The following is a 21,196-nucleotide window of genomic DNA, read 5'->3' on the forward strand; positions in this document are numbered from 1 at the left end:
TTTTCAAATCATAATTCCAAAACTCACAAACTTAAAATATAACTCTACACTCAAATCATAATTCTAAACACAAACCAACCCAAAACGCTACTAACACTTGCAACAAAATGCATCATTCCTATCTCTATGCTCTTTAGAGAGAGAGAGAGAGAGAGAGAGAGAGAGCCTGTACTACTGCTTTGTCTTGGTCCTCCTCCAAAAACGGTGTATGAGTCTCCTGAGCAACAAGGCTCCAATTTCATTTTTCAAACTAGATATGATTCTACAAAGAACAAACTCGAGACATTTAAATCTTGAGCCAAATCTGAAAGAGGAAAAAACAAGGCTAAGAGAATCTTTTCTTTTTTTTTTTTTTTTTTGTCTCTTTCAAATATGGGTATGATGACATGTGAAAGATCAGAGACAGAAACAACAAAAAAGAATATATATGTAAAATATAAAATAAAAGGCCTCCAGAAACTACACCATTACTGTATCCTTACATGGCATTCCATTCAAGTTATATTTCTATCTACTATAATAGGGCCACTGTACAGACTGAATCATCATCACAAATGCCTGACTGTCAGGGATCATCAAAGAGCATTAGGACATGATCCCGTTTCGATCCTAAAACTATTGTAGTTGATAATCGAATCGGTGGTGACTCCCTTTTAGTAAATAGATTTGCACCATCACATGCTTAGAAGCAAAATGTAATGGTTCCATTTCCAGAGAAAGTGTGTTCTAACCGCAGAATTAGCCCCGTGAAAAACATGTATATAATTCAAAGATATTGTTCTTGTATTCTCTCCCTATTGTCTTCCCACCAGGTCTTGGCATTCACCTCTCCAAACCTTTCACGGCTGTGAAAAAAGAGAGTGGAAAATAAAGATTATCGGCACACGTAGATAGAAAAAGCTTCAATCTAAAGCTGTTGTAGCAGTGTTCAATTTGAAGAAATTTGGAAGAGAAAAACTGATTTCAACATTTCATTAACTTCTTTTCACAGAAAGAAAAATGAAAACTCTGAAACCTTAATAAAAACAATCTTGAATGAATTAAGTCTCCAAATTTGTTTTAGCTCTATCATCCTGAATACCAAACAGCACAAAAAGTGAAGGAAAGTAGAGAGTGAATAAATTTCATTACCTGAATCTGACACGCCGCAGCTCCCTAGTGCCATCAGTTAGTTGTCTGATGGTAATGTAAACCCCAGGCTGATCTTGCTCAACCCATTCCGATTCCATTTCACTAGCATTGCTGATTGAAACTGAAGCCTCGTCTCTAGAGGACGTTGTTGTCCTTGATGCATCCATTGATGATGTCTCACCCTTTGGGCCACTAGTAACATAAGTACTGGACCCAGCGTTGTAGTGGTGGCTGCCTCCTTGATCTGGAGGCTCTGGTGGGAAATTCCCTTTACTGCCAGAAGGTTTATAATAGTTTCTTGGCGTCCATTCTTTGTTTAGTGATGAAGTTATAGGACTCTCCCTGGCCGATCCTAATCTTGAGTAAGAAGAATCTCTCTGCATTGCAAGAATATAATTTCTGTAAGCTATGGGGATTTTGTATCAGTTCATTTGCAGATGGATATAGACACAAATATCACTAAAAATTGTAACAATTTTTGCAGTTAAGAGGCAGGAAGCAACGAAGTCATTCAAGAACTCAATCAAGAAAACCAACAAGTTTGTCAGTACTAGTAGTCAGAAGATATTTTTTAGAGTGTTTTCCTTTCAGCTCAATTTGCTTCTTGATAAAATGATATATTAAATTGAGAGAAGAATTATAAAGGATTAATAACTTGGAATCTCTCTAACCCCTGCTTGCTATAATATTCCAAGTTTCCATTAATCTTCTTGGTCATTTGGCCAATTTAATTGCAGTTAAACAGCAACAGTTAATATGATTTCCTCAAAACAAAAGGGCTATGACAGTGGTCATGCTCTTTGTAATGTTTGAGAATAATGGCAAAACTTTTAGCATAATACCTCAAGAAGGATTAACTGGAAAATTGGACATAAAACGGGCGAATGGAAAATGAGACACTTTCGAATTTCCAAGAAAGAAAAGAAGCCATATAGCAAGGGCAAGTTAAAATTTGTTTCATGAAAATTGAATGGCTATGTGGTGTTTACATAGTTCTTAAAAGGGCAAATTCTCATTTGGAATAGGAACATTACGAAAGTAGGAACAAAATATGGCCAATTGAAAACCAATATTTTGGATTTTGTAGGACAAAAATCTTCAAAATAACTGTTTGCACAAAAATCTTCACCACGTTTAGTTAAATTAAGGTATATCCAGAAATGCTCTAATCTGAATTAAAAAACAAGAACCTCCTAAAATACCACTTGTCTGCAGTCTTGTCCCTCTATACTGCTATTTCTGCCTAGGGTTATCCAACTATACAAGGTCCAAAGGAAAATAGTAGATCGAAATATCTACTGAGGAAGGATGCAGCCTGACCTCTTTTTCAGAGGCAATAAACTTAGACCTCCTATTGGGATCCACTGCAATGTTTAGATTACAGAGCTGTTTCCAATTAGTTGGGAAAGAGCTCACTAAAAAGACTATAAAATGGACAAAGCTTGCATTGGAAGATAGGCAAGTGTGATCTGTCATGAAGATTTGGAATGATCAGGACAGAGAAAATGTCTATTGTGGATACTGGTTTGTGGTTCAGGACCTGTTGTACATTCATCTTATCAAAGAAGCAGAAAACAATGAAATGCATGACAAAGTGAAATTAAAATGTAGAAGTCAAATGTGTTTTACCTCGTCCTCAGACCTTGGGGGAGTGTTAAGAGCTTGCCGGTTGAATCTCTGGACATTATAGAGCTCCATGATTCTATCGTAGTTCTCACCCCACCATCGTTGAGCTTGCCATTTGTTAAACATCTCTCGGCTTCAAAACGTAAATATCCAAGTTACTTTAGTATTGAATCTTAAAAGCAAAATAAATTTTAACAGAAAAAAATTGTAGATACACTCAGCAAGTTGGCATCCAAAAGATAGATAATTCGTTTTATATCTAGATCTGAGCATTTTTTTGGTGAGGATAGATTCAAGTAGGTCCATTACTTCACTGGTCAGACAAGCTTCCACATGCATTACATCAGTGCATGTGGGTAGGTCTAGTCCATGTAATGGTTGGGTCCAAAATATGTGACCACGACATGTCAATGACTATCAGTCTTGATAACTCTTGTCTTGGATCCTTCAGACATGGGAAGACTAGCAAGATATCAAACAAATTTTTTAGTCAATTTCTACCTTCCAAAGCCTTCTAATTCTAAGAAGTGAAAGGAAGAAATTCAGAGCCTGTGCTTCAGTTTGGATTTATCTAGATTGTAATGTAATGCTTGAGCTATAATTTGAAACCTAGCTAATGAAAAATGCTATAGAACACTAGTCTACCTGAAGCGGATTCGTTTCAGATCATTCCCACCATTAGGAAGTGAAACAAAAGTAATTTGAACACCAGGTTCCACCTGTGCCATCCATTCCTTGGGCTCATCATCATCCTCTAGCACCACTTCACCAGTCCGGGCGGAGATAGATTCTAATCTTCTAGGGGTCCGGTCACCGCCATATGCCCCTGTGAACCTCGAATCAGATCCACCGGTCCGGTGACCTGTGGTAGTGAAATCCCATGCAGGTGTTGAACTCGAGCTTCCTGGTTGCATGTAGGGGTAGGGAACCCCTTCTGAAATTGTATCAAAGTCTGGGAAAGATCGCTGTCCTTTCTTGTAGTTGCTGGAACCTGTACAGGGTTTGCATTGCTTATAGGCACCCGACATTTTCAATGCCATGTCCTTGATCTGCATTTTGTTGAAATCAAAAGTTAACTTACCACATGAATAGTTGACCAAAAATAAATACTTATCATACAAATTATAAGGTGTATTTATATAAGATATTGCATATGAAATCAAAGGATTATATGATAAATTCTTTGAAGTGTAGATTCAGACTTCAAAGGCATTCTGTGAGCTTTCAATAGACTTTCAGCCAGTTTCAGTAATTGGACATACTACATCCATAATATAAATGTGATCATGGCTAGTGTATTGGGAGATGGACAATATGGAAACAATTTGATGATAAGAAAAATTAAGCACAACTCAGAACCAATGCATGATGAAGATTGCTTTCTTTACTACTAATGTTTACACAGGTGTACATTAACAACTGCAAACCTTTCCATGTGAACTATTACTTGTTCATCAAAATCGGGCGATTTTTAAACTTTAACTTCTAATGCATATATTTATTGTATTTTTTCATGTTGTCCTATATGTCGAGTTTGTCCAATGCTCAACAAGCCACTGCATTAGCAGTACAGTAACATTCACTCTGTTTGGTTTCAGTTTTCAGAATTCACTTTTAAAAAAATTCTATTTTTTCATTTTCCGTATTTTTTTTTCACTGAATTTTTCAAATATTTTAAGCAATTTTTTTAATTTTTAGACATACCTAACATAAATATACTTAACAAGTATAAATACCAAAAATACCAAAAAAAAAATTCACTAAATACCAAAAATACCAAAAAAAAAAAATTGAAAATTCAGTATATTTTTTGTATTTTTATGTATTTATTAAGTTTTTAATATATTTTTTCACAAATATTTTATTATTTAGATACATCTAAGCAAGGTGTATCTAAAAAAGTAAAAAAAAATTGCTTAAAACTTTAAAAATATTCACTTAAAAAGAAAACACGAAAAATAAAAAATTCAATTTTCAAAAAACAAAAACCAAACACACTGATAGTTTTTTGGTAAAGTTTATTCAGTTTTGCAATGTAATTGGTTAGTAGGAAAAAATGGGCCGGATGCAAAAGAGTTGGGAAAAATTTGTTCCTACGTAATCAATAAAGGAGAGGGATTTACTCGTAGATTTTACAGTAATGTTAATCAATAGGCAGATTTTTTTTTATTGGCTAATTAATAAGCAGATTGATAACATCAAATATCGATAGAGTGAATGGTTACTATGTTCTTTCATTGTCCAGGAGTGGCTATCTGTCATCTATTTCTAGTCCCCTTCCCAAACTACCCAATTCTACCTCTTTTTTGGGACCCTTCTCTTTCGCTATTTGCTTTCATTTTTTTTCAAAAATACTTTTTTTTTTTATTATCAGTCTTTCAAAAAACATCCAACTAGTTTATTTATTCTTTATTTTTCAGGAAAGCCTAGAATCACTGAAAAAATGTAAAACTCATAATTATGGAGTCATTTTCTAATTAGAAGCACTCTTTAATCTAGAAACCTATCATATATATTCTTTAGAGGCTTAGGAATCCTATTCAAGTAACATAATAAAGAACAGACAAGACCCCCATTAAGTCGGTCCTCCATGGTGAGAGTAGAATTGGCAATTGCAGTGTATTAACTTATTTTGTTCTTTTTGACAAAATAATTCCCCAAAAAAAAACCTATGAAGAAAAAGGAAATGCATAGTCTGCAACTAGCCAACACTTTTTCTGGTTCAGCAGACAGATAAATAGTATAAAGCATCATAGCATCAAATATGAACAACTGTCCACATTTAAGGAGATTGCCATTTGGATGCTTAACTCCATCACATTTAACAAATTAAATGCAGCTGTGTTCCATGTGGGAAATATCAGGGTCAAAGATGATGGTCTAAAGAAGTTTGAAATTCCATTAATTTTTCTTTGGTTTGGTCATAAAATTCACTTCACTGGGTATTGGCAGGGTAACAATTTTCCCTACTCGCAATTGTGAATACTTTTGCATACAATTTGGTAGACAAGGATTCAATGATGGGTCACAGTAAGGACACTAGGATTTGTCTTTCTCAATACGCTTATTCTCTTGTCCCACGATTCCCACTAGGATATAGCATGCGACATATTGTCGCTACTACTGTAATGGAGTTGCATATTCTAGGAAGAAGTTACCATATGATCCATCTCCACTACCTTTCTGACCAATTAACTAAAACCTTGACTTAGGCAAATTAAAGAATTATTATGTTTTGAGAAAATAATGCGATTCAGATTTTCTCTGTGTACTTGCAACTTGCAAGGATTTTATCTCAATATTTTGATTTGAAGAGGTTGTTGGGAAGCATTTGGCCACTAATTCTGGAAATTGTCCAATGAAAAACAAAGATAATATCATTAGAGGTGGACAAAACTACACTGTTACCAAGTCCTATCATCAAACCTGGATTCTGGAAGCATTATGCTGCCTTGCAGAGCTTTCAAGAATGTGGCGTCGACACTTTCAGACACGTGTTGGACGCATGTGTCAATATGTCCTCTTTCTAATTTTTTGACTCGAACAGCTTTGGACGCTAAGGGGTTCATGTGCCTACCATTAAACATACATGAGATGACTATTGTACAGGGGAAAGCGCTTAGATAGGGGAATAACCCATTTTTTATTGAATATTTTTTTCTGTGCTTAAACTTATGATGCATTGATGATAAAAAAAACAATCTACATTCATATGTAATAATCACTACTATTTTGGATTTAAGGAATTAATGTTATGTAGTATTGTTTTTAAATAAAAAAATTCTATACATAACATATAATAAATATATAAAATTATTTATTTTGAGCCTCTTGACATTTCGTGTACTATATTTTTGAAAACTATTGCATTCGTGTCATGTCCTGTTCTGTGTGGGCTTTTTTGGTCATCACCTTCGTGAGACTATCAAACAAATCCTGTTGAAGCTTTTTCCTACCAGGGACAAGTTGTTTCTTTTTCACTCTTACAGACACGTTTTTACTTTCCAATCACAATCTTACTAAAGATCTTAGAAAGTATATTGGTGAAAAAACTGATCAATCTTACTAACTGATCAATCACATTATCTTATTTAGGTCATATTACCTCTACCACATCACTTTAAACCCAACTCATATTTCACGTTTTTTTTTATAAAATATCAAAAAATATACTAATCTAATACTTCCTAAACAATCCCTAAGCATCGTTACATCTAGTACACCCAATTGCTTTATACGAGGACCCCACCAGAGGGCCAGTAGGCGTATGACCACAATTTTTGCTTACTTGATAAATTAAAATTATATTGGGTGCTATGAATGTATATTTATCACAAATTAGTAGTATCCAATGACAGTAGTGAAATTTGAATGCTTATGCCTACAAATCTTTTCACAATTCCATATTCTCCTAAAGCTAATTTAAAAACCAAACATGGCCTAAAAGTTCCATCCACTATTGACCTACAGACAAACTAAGAAGATTATGAGCAAATGAAATTCAGCAGTAGACCCAAAAACAAAACTATCATATAATGGATATCAGTTTCAAACAAAGCATAGTTGCAGGTTTGATTCTGCTCAAAGAAAAGATACAAAAATGCTCTGATATTACTAAACGTAAAAAGGACCAAGAGTTAAACCATTTAACCAAATGTGAACCATGTCACAGTCAACCAAGTCACAGACTTGGTTGGTGTGTGTGTCCTACGAGAAGCTTTACAACCTGTGAACTCGACATGTTTGCCCTCTCTCTACAGGACAAAAAAAGAAGATTTTTACTGTAGGAAAATAAATTCTACATTTGCACCATAGGACTTTTTCCATTGCCCATTCAAAGATTATATCAAAAGCTTTGACTACTGTGCTAGCTAGGCGAACCTAACGTTTTCCTTACTAGTGGACGTAACTACTCTAGCAATAAACTCACCTATAAAATATATATTCTTTTAGTACAAAAATGCTATAGTATAGTATTAGTTATGATTCTTTTCAACCACCAAGCAATAAATTATAAATATTTTAATAATGAGTCCAGAATAATGTTTGTTAAGAATAAAAATAAAAATTATAATTTCACACCATATTTGACATATTTTTATTTATTTATATACATATTTTATATATTTCAATAAATTTTTTACTTAAAACAATATCAACAACCATCCATTGGTTAGCATTTCCTTATAAAAAAAAATTGACATACAACCCAACGGTTAGTTTTTCATATGTAAATAAATATGTCCCACCAAAAAAACGTCAATATGAATAAACGAAAAAATGGGACCTATTAAAAGGCAGAGGTGTAAATATATTAACATTTTACAATTTTCGTCTCAAATTATTTGTCCATTACGAAAAATGAGAACCGAAAAATAATATATTCTCATGTCAAAATTATCAACAACAAAAAAAATACAAATATTTAGTATGACAATATATTATTTTTAAGTTTTCATTTCTCGGACAAATAATTTGAAACAAAGGGGTTAGTTTTTTTTTAATATTAATAGATGTTTTAATTGATGTTTAGGTGGTGGTGGTGTTTGGGATGATGATTATTGGCTAAAATAGTTAATAAAAAAAAATAAAAATAATTAATAAGATAAAATGTCATATTCTACATATCAATCTATCACTTTTTTTCTCCCACAACTATCCATTCAACTACAAGGAAAAAAAAAAATTACGAATCATTTCAAACACAACTTTGTTCATTGACTAAAATAAATAAATAAAAAATTAATTAAAATAGTCAACATCTCAAACGAAGGTTTAAGTAAATCTTTCTAAGACCATCTCTAATCCTTTATCATATAAATTTGATGAAAAATTAATGAAAACGATGCTTCAACCGTTTCATCAATTTGGTATTAAATGAAAAAAGCGGTACTTTATTTTTATCAAATGAAGGAATCTTTTTTCCTTTTTATCAAATTTGTAAGTGAGACCAGACGTTTGCCGGGATAATCAATTTTGAGATGAGTTGATGAAAAATTACTCTAGATGCACAACTGGCTGGTCGACTAGCCATATTTGATGAAAAGTTAGAATATATCGTGTCAGATCAAATTTTTATTTAAATTTGATGTAATATCTGATGATAGATAAAATAAAAAAATAAAAAAATTAACTTTTTTTTAATGTATTGCCAAAATAATGCAGAAATGTTAAACAGAAAAGTGCTTTCTTTATATATATAAATAAAAAAAGTGGACCATACGCATATGATACACTGGAATCATACGCATGTGTGTATGTATTGTCATATAAGATGAAAAGTGGACCCAGCATCTCAAAGCAGAAGGCCGTGACTAGTGATTTTTGTTTGTTTATACAAACAAGGAAAGAATGAAAAGAAAAGTAAACAGAGACTGCCAAAAAGCAAAATATAGGTCTCGGAGAACACCAAGGATCCTCTAGAGTTTTTTTTTCCTAAAGTTTTCTAAAGTGGTGTGTTGTATGGGTGAGATTTAATGCTAAAAAATTGATGTGACTTGTCATTAAATCTCAACCATACAACACACCACTCTAGGAAACCTTAGAAAAAAAAAACTCTAGAGGATCCTTGCTCCTCGGAGAAGAGAGGGAAGGTGAGAGAGCATAGGATTAGAACCTGCGTCGTCAGGCTTTTGACGGCTTCTTTTGTACTTGGCGTCCCACGCGCCCCTTCTCCGCCGCCCTCTTCCTCCTCCGTCGTCCTTTGTTTCGAACACGTAATACACGTCAGCATTTTCTCTTTTTCTTATTTAATCACTTTTTTTTTTTTTTAATTTTATATTTTTTTTTTACCTGCACACGAAAAAAGAAGTAAACAAATTAACTACAACAACAAAATATAAAGACAAATGTTAAGGGTCATGAAAATAATTATGAAAGATTTGTGACTTTTAAATTATTTTAATTAGTGTGTAGTGCTTTATTTTAAATATAATTCAAAACTTATAAATCTTTCATGATCATTTCATGAAAGACTTTTCATGATAGCAATGCTGAAATATAAAAGAAGAAACAATTAATCCATTACAAATTTCATTCTTTTCCCAGGGGTATTTTTGTCAAATAGTACCAACCACACTAGATATTAGAACATTCTTTGTATTTCCAAAATAAAATAATTAAAAAAAACCTCGGTAGTCCTGTTTGGTTGCCGAGAAAACAGAATGTTGCAAGTCTGGTGACCGAGAGCAAACAACAAAAACTTCGCTGTCTGATTGTCCAGGATGCCAAACAGGTTTTTCAGAGAAAAGAAAAAAGAACTGAAGAATTGGGTCAATAATTGATTGGAAAAAAATTTGAAAGCAATCTCTCAAAATGAGTGTGATGTGTGCGTGGTTTGATGTGCAGAGACCAAATAAAGAAGAATAAAGGATGAGATTTCTGTATGCCGAAGTTTCTGACGAATACATTATAATATAATAATCGATTCTCTTCTGTTTTTTTTCCTTCCCATCACATTTGAATTTTTCATTTGCGGTTAAAATAACTTTATTTGGGATGAATTTTTTAATTTTTTAAAAAAATTTGTAAAATAAAAATAAAATAAGACTAAAAATAATTATTTTATCTTTTTACAATTATTTTAGGTTCCAAATCATCCCAATGCACATGTCAAATTAAGACTGAGGTCTTGTTTGGTAAAATTATTTTTTAGTTTAAAAGTCAAAAAAATCATTAAAAAAATTAAAAAATTATCAATTTATATAAAAAAGTCAAAGATTTCATATTCTCTCTACTTTTTACACATCTTTTATAAAAAATTAAAAATTTATCCCAAACATATTAATTTTTTTACATCATATTTTAATCAAAATATTAAAAAATTACAAAAAAAAATATGTTCTCAAGACCTGAGTCATTATAAATATATACATATTGAGTCATTATAAATATATATATATATATATATAGAGAGAGAGAGAGAGAGAGTCAGTCAGGAAGAAGAGCAGCAGCAGAGTAGAATCGAATCTCCTTTGTAGCGGTAGCTTTGTAATGATCGAAATCGATTAAAATGAAACAAACAATGAGCAATGGCTTTAATAGAAATCAATGTTTGCGTACGAGGGCGTGGAGTGTCGAGAGTTGAAAGCGTTTGTTGAATCGACAAAGAGACAAAAGAAGGAAAAGCACACTTGATTGGCTGGTCCTTTACAATGCCATTTGCACCAAAAATACTGCCGACTCAAATATTTTATCAAATGTAAGTGTAAAATTTACATTATATACATCTTATGTGTGAATCTCACATTCATACAAAATATTTAATAAAACATTTGATAAAATATTTAACGGTACAGACATTACTCTTTACACATATTAACACCTATCCTTCCTTTCTTTACTCTCTGTAAATAAAAACAAACAATTATGCAGCGGATAAAATAATCATATCATACCTTTCGATGATAGAACCTCGTGGATAAATCACGTGCTTCCAGAGTCTGATAAATCAATCCCAGCAGTGGGGTGATATTACAATGGTGAATATCACCCACACAAACCACAGTGCAAAATGACTTTGATCGTTGTTTCTTGGGAGAGAGTCAGAATATAGGTTGAAACAGACTCAACGTTGTTTCTCTTGGATTACCCATAACCATATAACAAATATTTTAATATATTATAATATCTATCCATATCAGTTAAGATACAGATAATATCTAATATATATTATATCTATCTATATCAGTTCAAACTGATAACGTCTGTTTCAAGAGTGGTTATCCTAAATAGGTTTGATTTCAAAATCAAAACCTATTTGGATAAGGATTCAAAATCAAATTTAATGGTCATGCCACATGGGCGCCCATTACTAACATCTCCCACTCGCACATGAGTTGGCATGACACTGCCACATCTCTATCTCAATCTCCCCAAAAACGAACAATCTCATACTAGCCACTGCACCGTGCGACTGCTGAGAACACCTGCATGTGGGAGCTCTATACTAGAAACTCAAAATGAGCCAGCATAGAGACATCAACCCAAAAAGAAAAGAAATAGTGTCTCATATACCCCAGACCCATCTAATTACACCGGTCCAAAAAACATCTCTAATCCCTCAAAAAGAGCATGTTTGACCCTCTCAATTCTTGCAATATATTCACACTCAATTCGCCTCTCATACAGAGCGATGTGAGTTGCCGGCAGTGAATATACAACAGTGGTGTAATACTAGATGATCTTCCCTTTGCCCTCATGCCATTTAGTTTAGGATTGACCGCTTTCCCAGTGATGTCCCTTAAGGCCGAATCATACATGACCGCAGGCAACATACCAAAGTAGCAGAACATCAACCCCTTACCTTATGACATAGTCAAAAGTCACAAAAGGGTATATAAATGAAAGTCATATCAATAATGACTCGTAAGACTCACACGGTGAGGAAGCAGGGATCCATTCTCTCACCTCATTACTCGGTCGCTAAGCACATATAGTATGAATACATGTTACGGTGGAGTAACTCTTCCATAAAGAGTGACGTCATACTCGATACACCGTACAGATATTAGTCTAGTCGCTTTCTAGCGCCTAACCCGAATTCTCTATTTGCTCGCCTTCTAGGCGCCAAATGAGATCTCGCATCTGGCTAATCATAACAGGCACAACATGGAAAGTGGGTACTAACATCCATGTTTGGTCCTTAACACGACCTCATCTTGGTTATAACCAAGGCGACATACATAGTGGATGATTTAAGCCTCTCTTGGCTCCGAATAAAATAAACCACCAGTCTCATCCTTGCTCGCTCCCAAGCGCCAAGGGCGATTGCTCGTGTGAGTGAGCCAATCTTGCCTGCTGACATCATCATCTGCTAATCATTATGACACAAACCATAATAGTGTCAACATCCCATCATCTCAAAATAAGTGATCGATTTAAAAAAAAATGACCACAGCTTGCGCAATTATGGATTCCAAACATAAGCCATATCAGCACCTCTTGCGATAAGTATATACAACGGAATCCACCATGTGCGCCTCACATGAAATGATTTAAGATCACTACCTCTTGCGCAATAACCTCTCTAAAGATATTTTTGGTGACCAATTTGCGTTCATTCTTAATGCGCCCAACTAGCGCAGATGCGCCCAACCAGCGCATTGAATTTTACAATGAGCAAATTAATATGCTTCTAATAAAGCATTTTATCCACAGTCTAATGAGCAAGGTCAAAGTCTGAACAACTCAGTTAACCATTTATCAAAGATAACACTTATCATGCCGAATACGCCCACATAGCGTACTTTAGGCTCCCACAACAAAGAAAAGATCAAGGAATATAGGTCATCTGTTTCTCCCAAAGATAATCTGAGGATTCACTCAATAGCTAAGGCTCTGGCTTTTACCGATAGGTAAGTCAATGGATTTGCAATTTTGCATCTAGAATCATTCTAAGATATTCTCTATGTAAGTCATCGAAGACAGACCGAGAATTTTCTTAAAACAATCCCTAAGGATCGTACATCCGAGCATATGAATTACATCACCCATGTCCATCATATCTAAAATGGAGGACTGCCCACCCTAGGTGGCGACAACCTTATAAATTCCTGGCTCATAATGACTAAGTAAGGAAAAACTTCTTTTGGACCATTGATCATGCCTCAGTGGTCTTCATCGATCATCGTTGCCCTATCATGGCTTGACGAAATCTAAGAACCACTGTTTGGATAACTGCTTTAGGCTGTAAAAGATTTATTGGAACTAGCAACCTTTTTGCGCTCCTAACTTTTTACCATAAAAGCAGAAGGTAAATCCCTACGGATCTACTTATCCAATTCTCTAATGAGAAATCGGGTCACAATGTCCACAAATCAATGTTCCGAACTTATGTCAATTATAGCCTAAGTCAAAATAACCTCACTCCCCAGGAGGAAGTCTTCTCATGGTCTACACTTTCCTCAATGATGCGACCATTCGGTATCTAGCGAGCCTTATGCCTCAAAAATGACTATCCAAATTACGCATAACTTTATAACAGTTTTGCGTCATAATGGAAAGTCAACCAAATTATAAAAATTGGTTAATCCTCAAAGACTTTGTCTTAAACTGCGCAACATTGATCCACTTTTAAAAAATAGGGGACTAGAGCCTTAGGCATTATCCTAGGCTCTTTATCATCTTGCGGAGCAATCATGAATGTTTCCCTCTCAATCACCCAGTGATGACGTGGAAAATTTTCACATTTGCTACCACGCAACTAAGAATGTAGAGTATTCTGCTCTAATGGAGTAATCCATTAGTAGACACATCGCTCCCACTGTCCCTAGGATATTGGAAATTTCTTTCCATTCTCAACTAGGCTACATAGAGCGCTATGCTTGGAATTCTCCATCTTATAGAGTTCCGAAAACTCTATTCACGTCACCTTTACTAATAAAACTTTATGTGACTTAGTTACACTACCACAAAGCTGCTTACCTATATGCACATGACCCGGAGGGTTTGCATGACCGCATACAATAATGCGCCACACGACCCTTTGTGTTTACAACACAGCATACAATAATGCGCTATAGAACCCTAGGTCTTAACTTCGCAATCTTATGAGAAGTAGAATAAAGATAAGCTGCTTAATGGTTACAGATCGCCCATAGATGGCTCTCTGCTAACCCATTACTCAAAATGGAGTGTAAAAACTGATATGGAGGGCACTTAGTTAGGGATATAGGCAACAAACTAGTGCAATTCCCAATTGGGAAACATTTTGCGCCATTATCTACCTAACATTAACAATATTTAATTCCTTATCTCTACTACACCAGTGTGTTGTTGAGTACTAGGAATAATCAATGTTCTAAGCATCCATCTCTCTTCACAGAGTTTTTCTGAAAAAATAACTCAAATAGATACTCGCCACCTTGGTCAAAACTAAAAGCACAAAAAACTCTTATCTAATTGATCTCGACCTCATATGTGCAATGTCAAAAATCATCTCAAAACTTTTGACTTATGGGAGATCAAATAGTCTTGACTCAGATGCGTATCGTAATCTATAAATGTGTCAAGATTGAGGCTTAGCTATTGTACCCTCACACATATCTAGTCACAAAATATCATAGTGGACTAAATGCGCCAAAACAAATGACCTTCTGCGGCTTTCCTACTTACTTGTGCGCACCCATTGCGAACAAAGTTACACATTCACATGAGAGCAGGATGTCATAAGCGAGTGGGCCCGAGAAGGCCTACTCAAACCATCGTGTCATCATCTCATTAATGTGATTAAGTATAATAAGCCACTGGTTCATGACCAATGTCATAAACTAATTCCAATCATCTTAATGTGTGAGTTCTCGAAGACAAGTTTTAAAGGTTTAGGCCCAACTAGGTAATGACTCACGACTAAGTCATATTCACTAGATCATAAAAAGGATGTCATGGAGATATCAACTGCGCCTAAGTCGCAAATTTAACTAGTAAGTGCTAATCCCCTGCACCTTCAAGTCAATTTTATTCTCCATACACTTTAATACATCTAGTTGAAAGATGACGATACTCCTGTTGCCATCTCTATTTCTCGCTTCATAGTCACTTGCAATTAATTCTACTATCCACAAGAAGGAGAGAATAAGCTATCAACTATGATAGCTCCTGAAGTAACTTAAGCGCGAATTAGGCTAAACAGTCTAATTCAACACAATGTTCTTACAAGCGATGCGTTAAATTCTTAGAGTCATAACAACCTTGTCAGCCTTAACCTTTTCATTACTATGCTGCAACGTTTGCGCTTAGTGGTAAATGTTATTCAAAACGTTAGCCTAGTAAAGGAATCACACAAAGAAGCACCTCATCCATGTTTCACACTCAAGTGTGGAAACAGTAAGTGTCCACACTTAGACAAGTTGGCAATGCTAATAGATTTTGCAGCCACTAAGCGCTAATCTTTTCACTCAGTGTTAATAGATTTTGCAGCTTCTAAGCGCTAATCTTTTAACTTCACGTGATATTTCAACGCACACTATTATAGTGCATGAAATTTCGCTCAATCCACTCCCAATAATTGGGTAGAGAGCAAAACACTGCTCGTACTGGCTACTCGTCTTACACTTAATGACTAATTTATTTAAGCTCGCATTTCTCGGATGACGTGACTCTTGAATGTTACTTCATCCAATGATGTAACATTATTTACAAGTCAAATTACAAAGTCAATCCGCGCAGCTCATTAGTCAAGATCATATACAGATCTATTGAGGGCTTACTAATTTCATAACTCCAAAACTCGCCAACCAAAACTATGTAGCGTGCCGCTAACTATAGCGCACACATTAGTTTTTATTGTGCCAAACAAGGCAACAAAAACACGGCGACTTTGAGTCATGTTTCCTTACTTTGGCTCAATTAAGGTTTGACCTAAAGTCTCCAAGACTTTTGCTCATCTAAAGAATGGGATTAGTTTGTTCACATTTGAACATCTCTACTAAGTTTAGGTCAACCAAATTAACTTCCATAAGCTAAATCAATTTAGAGAGAAATTCGCATTGGGATTAATTTGATTAGCATAATATAATTTTGCCGCAAAAATCTAAATTAAATAGTGACAATATTACACAAGTCGCAAGATCGAAAATCCGCTATGCTCGTAATCATCTCTTGCGCCACAAGTGACAATTATCCAAAATTTAGTTTAATTTATGCGCAAAATATTGGTTTTCGGGAGTTAATCTACAAAGATTTCTCTCAACCGAATAACCTCCCACTGACTATGGCATATACAAAGCATGATAAATTCCATACAATAGCATTTTAATGTAAATCTACAAATAACTCATGCTATATTTATTTAATAATGGAATTCTAATAAATAAATAAATAATCATGCTCTTCTAATTACAACATATTACAAACCCAAAAAAAAAATATGCTGTATTCAATATTTAAATTATGCCATAACAGAAAGTACATCATCCTGAAATTTTCTGGTATTTTCTGGAATTTTAAATAACTAATTAAACACACATAAAATTAGAAATAAAAAAATCCAGAAACTAGTAAACAGAAACAATATTCAGATTATGCCATAATTAAAATGTACATTGTTCTGAAATATTCTGAAATTTTTCTGAAATATTCTGGAATTTTAAATGACTAATAAATACACATAAAATTAGAAATAAAAAATCCAGAAACTGATAAAATGAGACAATATTACCAGTAGATATTAAAACATTTCAGAAGTCCACAATAAAAATTTCAACCCCAGAAAATTATTTATGCAATACCAGCATCATTTTAAAGCATAAAAAATGAATTATTAACACAGAAAAAATATTTTTTATTTTCGTAAAATTTTCAAAATTTTATAGAATGTAGAAAAATTAATTCTGAGTCTAAGGGTACCAACCATGCTTAAAACAAAGCTATAACGAATAAATTATGGCCAATTAACGCAATTCAGAATTAAAAAACAAACAAACAGAGCCTTAGAGCCAAGCCAGCGCGGAAAAACGGCTCGGCTCGGCTCGGCGCCGCTCAGCGCAAGTCGGCTCAAGGATCGGCTCGGCGCGCGGCTCAGCCTCGGCTCGGCCCGCGGCTCAGCCTCGGCTCGGCGCTCGGCTCCGCACGCGGCGCGCGTGCGGGCGCGGACGGCGCGCGTGCGTAGACAGCACCGCCGACGCGCGCGTGATGGCGCGTGCAGGCGCGTCAGAAGGGCATCCGGCGCGTGTAGGCGCGTGGAAGCGCGTGGGCGCGCGTGGCTTCGGCGTGGTGGCGCGTGAATGCCACGCGCCGCCTTCCAGGGTACTGACAGTTCCGATTTTTGTACTGCCGGACTCCTTTTTCCAAAATAAAATCATTTATGCTCTAAAAAATGACATTAATGATCATAAAAATGAAATATTTTGGATCTCACTATCTTTTATAAATATACACATGATAAAAGAAAGCACGAAAATATCCATCATTGGCTCTGATACCAATGTAAATAAAAACAAACAATTATGCAGCGGATAAAATAATCATATCATACCTTTCGATGATAGAACCTCGTGGATAAATCACGTGCTTCCAGAGTCTGATAAATCAATCCCAGCAGTGGGGTGATATTACAATGGTGAATATCACCCACACAAACCACAGTGCAAAATGACTTTGATCGTTGTTTCTTGGGAGAGAGTCAGAATATAGGTTGAAACAGACTCAACGTTGTTTCTCTTGGATTACCCATAACCATATAACAAATATTTTAATATATTATAATATCTATCCATATCAGTTAAGATACAGATAATATCTAATATATATTATATCTATCTATATCAGTTCAAACTGATAACGTCTGTTTCAAGAGTGGTTATCCTAAATAGGTTTGATTTCAAAATCAAAACCTATTTGGATAAGGATTCAAAATCAAATTTAATGGTCATGCCACATGGGCGCCCATTACTAACACTCTCTCTCTCTCTCTCTCTAAAACACTCCAAAACAAATCCTTATAGTCCAAATCAAACTGAATTAACAAATATATATTTATATATAGAACATAGAATCGTTGACATGAACACAGTTAAACAGGAGAAAAAAATGATATCAAACAAATTTTGACACAAAATGAAGAACAATGTTGATAAACGAAATCCAAAAAATGCAAAAATTGATTAGAAGAGTCATAGAAATGAGAAAATTACTGTCATGAAAACGCTTCTAATGCAAACAAAAACAATCAAAAAGCCGAAAATTGTCTCAAATCATCAGAGTCTCGCAAAAAAGAAATTCAAATCAAATCAAAATCGTTCAAATCGAGCAAAACCACAACAATAACAAAAACACAGTTGAGCACAATGTAGAATGTGTTCCTGTAAACATTCATGAGCTTATGGATACAAATATTTTACCTTAAAATCGACCTATCTCTCTTCAATGGCGATTCAAGTATATGAGTAATCAGTATTGGTTTCCCTCTTTCAATCCTTTTTAGCTCCAAACAGAGTAAAAACAAAATTCCCAGATCTTTCCAGAAGAGCAGTCAAATCTCTCAATCCCTTGAATTAAGCTTGGAAGAATCAAGCTAAGATACCAACATTTGTTCCAAATTTGGACACAGAATGCCTCACCATGGCAGAGACTTGGAGAGAATCTTCACAGTACAGCAAGAGCGAATCCCCACCGGAGCAAAATACCAAGCGAGTTTACGATTTGATTGGGATTGAACTCAAAAACGGAGGTGAGGATACTTAGCTCTTGGTTTTGCGTTACATATACATATATATCGATTATCTCTATTCCTATATATATATATATGTATATATGTAGTACTTCGAATAGAAGGAGATGAGAGAGAGAGACAAGAGAAGAGAACATCTCGTTGTTGCTATATTTACAGAGAGAGAGGGGCCTGACGCCGTCGTTGTCCGCCGTTACGTAACGGAAAATGTGTTTTACCCTCATAATTTAATACAAATTTGCTTAATTTTAATTTAATCCTTTTATTTAAATGATTTCGGGTGTCCTAAAAAAGTGTACTTTTTGTCTTTTTACGAAAAGATGTGTAGAAAAGTAAAGAGGTGATGTGATGGAAAGAAGATAAAAAGATAAAAAGATGGATTATATAGTTCATGCCAAACCAACCCATATTAAACCATATAATTTTTGTCAATCTCTTGATATATACCCTCAAACAAAAATTAGTCGTGTTATATGAAGAAAATATTAATGGCAACATTAACGGGAATTAAATTGTTTAAACTAAAAAATAAAGTCAAATTTGTGTCAAATTTTTGTTAGCAAATTTTCGTTTTTAATGAATCTTTTTTAAAGAAAAACTTGCTAAAATTTAGGCTTCTATACAAGACGATTTGAAAAATTAATTTTTTTAAAAAAATCTTTAAAAAATTAGAAAGAACAAAAATAAGTAAAAAATAGTGAACTTATTTTGGTTTTTTTTTTATTATTTGTTATTATTCCAAATTTTTATACTTTTTAGATTCATCTACACAAGATGAATCGGAAAAAGCTAAAAAAAAAAATACCCCCTCCATTTCAAAATATTAGTTCCTCTTGTGGTATCTTTTTTTTTTTGGTAATATAATTATTACATTTTAAAAATATTAACTTTTCAAATTACCCTTTAGTAGTATAATTATTATACTTCATATAATGTTAATGAATTTAAAATAAGGACAAAGTAGAAAATTCATACTTTTAGTCTTTGATTTACAAAATGACCTAATATTTTCAAGCAATAAAAAATATAATGAGAGACTAATATTTTGAAATAGAGGGAGTGGCATAATTTTACAAAAATGTCACTGAAGACCAAAACAAAACAAAAAATTATGACTTAATAGCTAGTTTCCAAACAACATAATAATGTCAGGTGTTTCTTAATACACAGAGTCATATGGTGTCTTATATATCGGTAGTGGTATATGTACAAATTAGTATACTAATTAGTGTACCAACACTAGTTATGATATTATTATTGATCCTACTTATTAATCACATTACAAATATCAAAAGACTCTTAAATTATGTCACATGATACACTAGTTAGTATATTAATTGGTGCGTATAGTATTACTCTTTACATATAGTATTATAATTGGTGAGAAAGATATGATCTATAATTTTATATTGAGTAATTAAAAAATATGATAATTTGTAATTGATTAGGGACACGACTATGTAATCCCTGTCCATCAAGAAATAATTTTCGTAAATTCTATTATTTTAATTAATAAAAAATTAATTAAGGGTACCACATGAAATCTGTCCAAGGACAATCAATATAATTTTCTAATAATTACCTTAAAACCGTTATTATAGACGTCGTTAACGGTGCGTTGGTGTGTGTATAGACAGAACAGGTAGGGATTAGTAAAGGGGGTGGTCTCGAGGAATGAGGACATGTGGACCCAGCTGTCTAGGTGATGTGAAGGAGTTGGTTTACCGTGTGTGACAAGTAGTCCACGTGTCTTAATTGTATTGGAGTTTAAGTCTAAGGAAAGTTTTATTATTTAAGGGTGCTGATCCAATCAAATCACCTTGACGTATCGAGAGCCATCAAATCAGTTTTCATTGTATTACTATTATTATTATCGGAATTTTTACTGTCACGATATAAACTGGAATAGAATTTTTTACATCAAAAGATACCACGTCAGAACATTTTTGCTCCCTATGTCTTGAAATAATAATCTTTTTGAGGTATTTAACTTTTTTTAATAATATAATTATTATATTTTAAAAATATTAATTTTTTAAAATTATTCTTTCATAATATATTTTTTAAAAAATATTGGGGTTGTTTGGGATGTTCTAAACAAGTGTACTTTTTGACTTTTTATAAAAAGATGTGTAAAAAAGTAGAGAGGAGATGTTGATTGATGTGACTCAAAAAAGATAAAAAGTGTGAACTTATTTAGTCTTCTCAAACAAGGCCTAATTGTCATAATTATATTTTTTAAGTTATTAATAAATTTAAAAGAAAGATAAA

At 33.9% G+C, this 21,196-nt stretch overlaps 1 protein-coding gene across 1 annotated transcript; it reads right to left on the reverse strand.

Annotated features, from left to right (window-relative positions):
* Positions 1-405: 405 nt before the first annotated feature.
* On the reverse strand, positions 406-19,052 carry LOC114318386 (protein BREVIS RADIX). Its single transcript, XM_028265271.2, has 6 exons — positions 18,597-19,052; positions 9,374-9,549; positions 3,403-3,806; positions 2,761-2,890; positions 1,132-1,508; positions 406-845 (listed from the first exon to the last, which is right to left on the reverse strand). The coding sequence occupies exons 2-6, from the start codon at positions 9,488-9,490 to the stop codon at positions 767-769; spliced, it is 1,107 nt and encodes a 368-aa protein (XP_028121072.2). The 5' UTR covers positions 9,491-9,549; positions 18,597-19,052; the 3' UTR covers positions 406-766.
* Between the last annotated feature and the right edge of the window lie 2,144 nt (positions 19,053-21,196).

The sequence above is a fragment of the Camellia sinensis genome, chromosome 13, assembly GCF_055761805.1.
Source record: "Camellia sinensis isolate YWXY chromosome 13, ASM5576180v1, whole genome shotgun sequence".
Classification (NCBI taxonomy): Eukaryota; Viridiplantae; Streptophyta; class Magnoliopsida; order Ericales; family Theaceae; genus Camellia; species Camellia sinensis.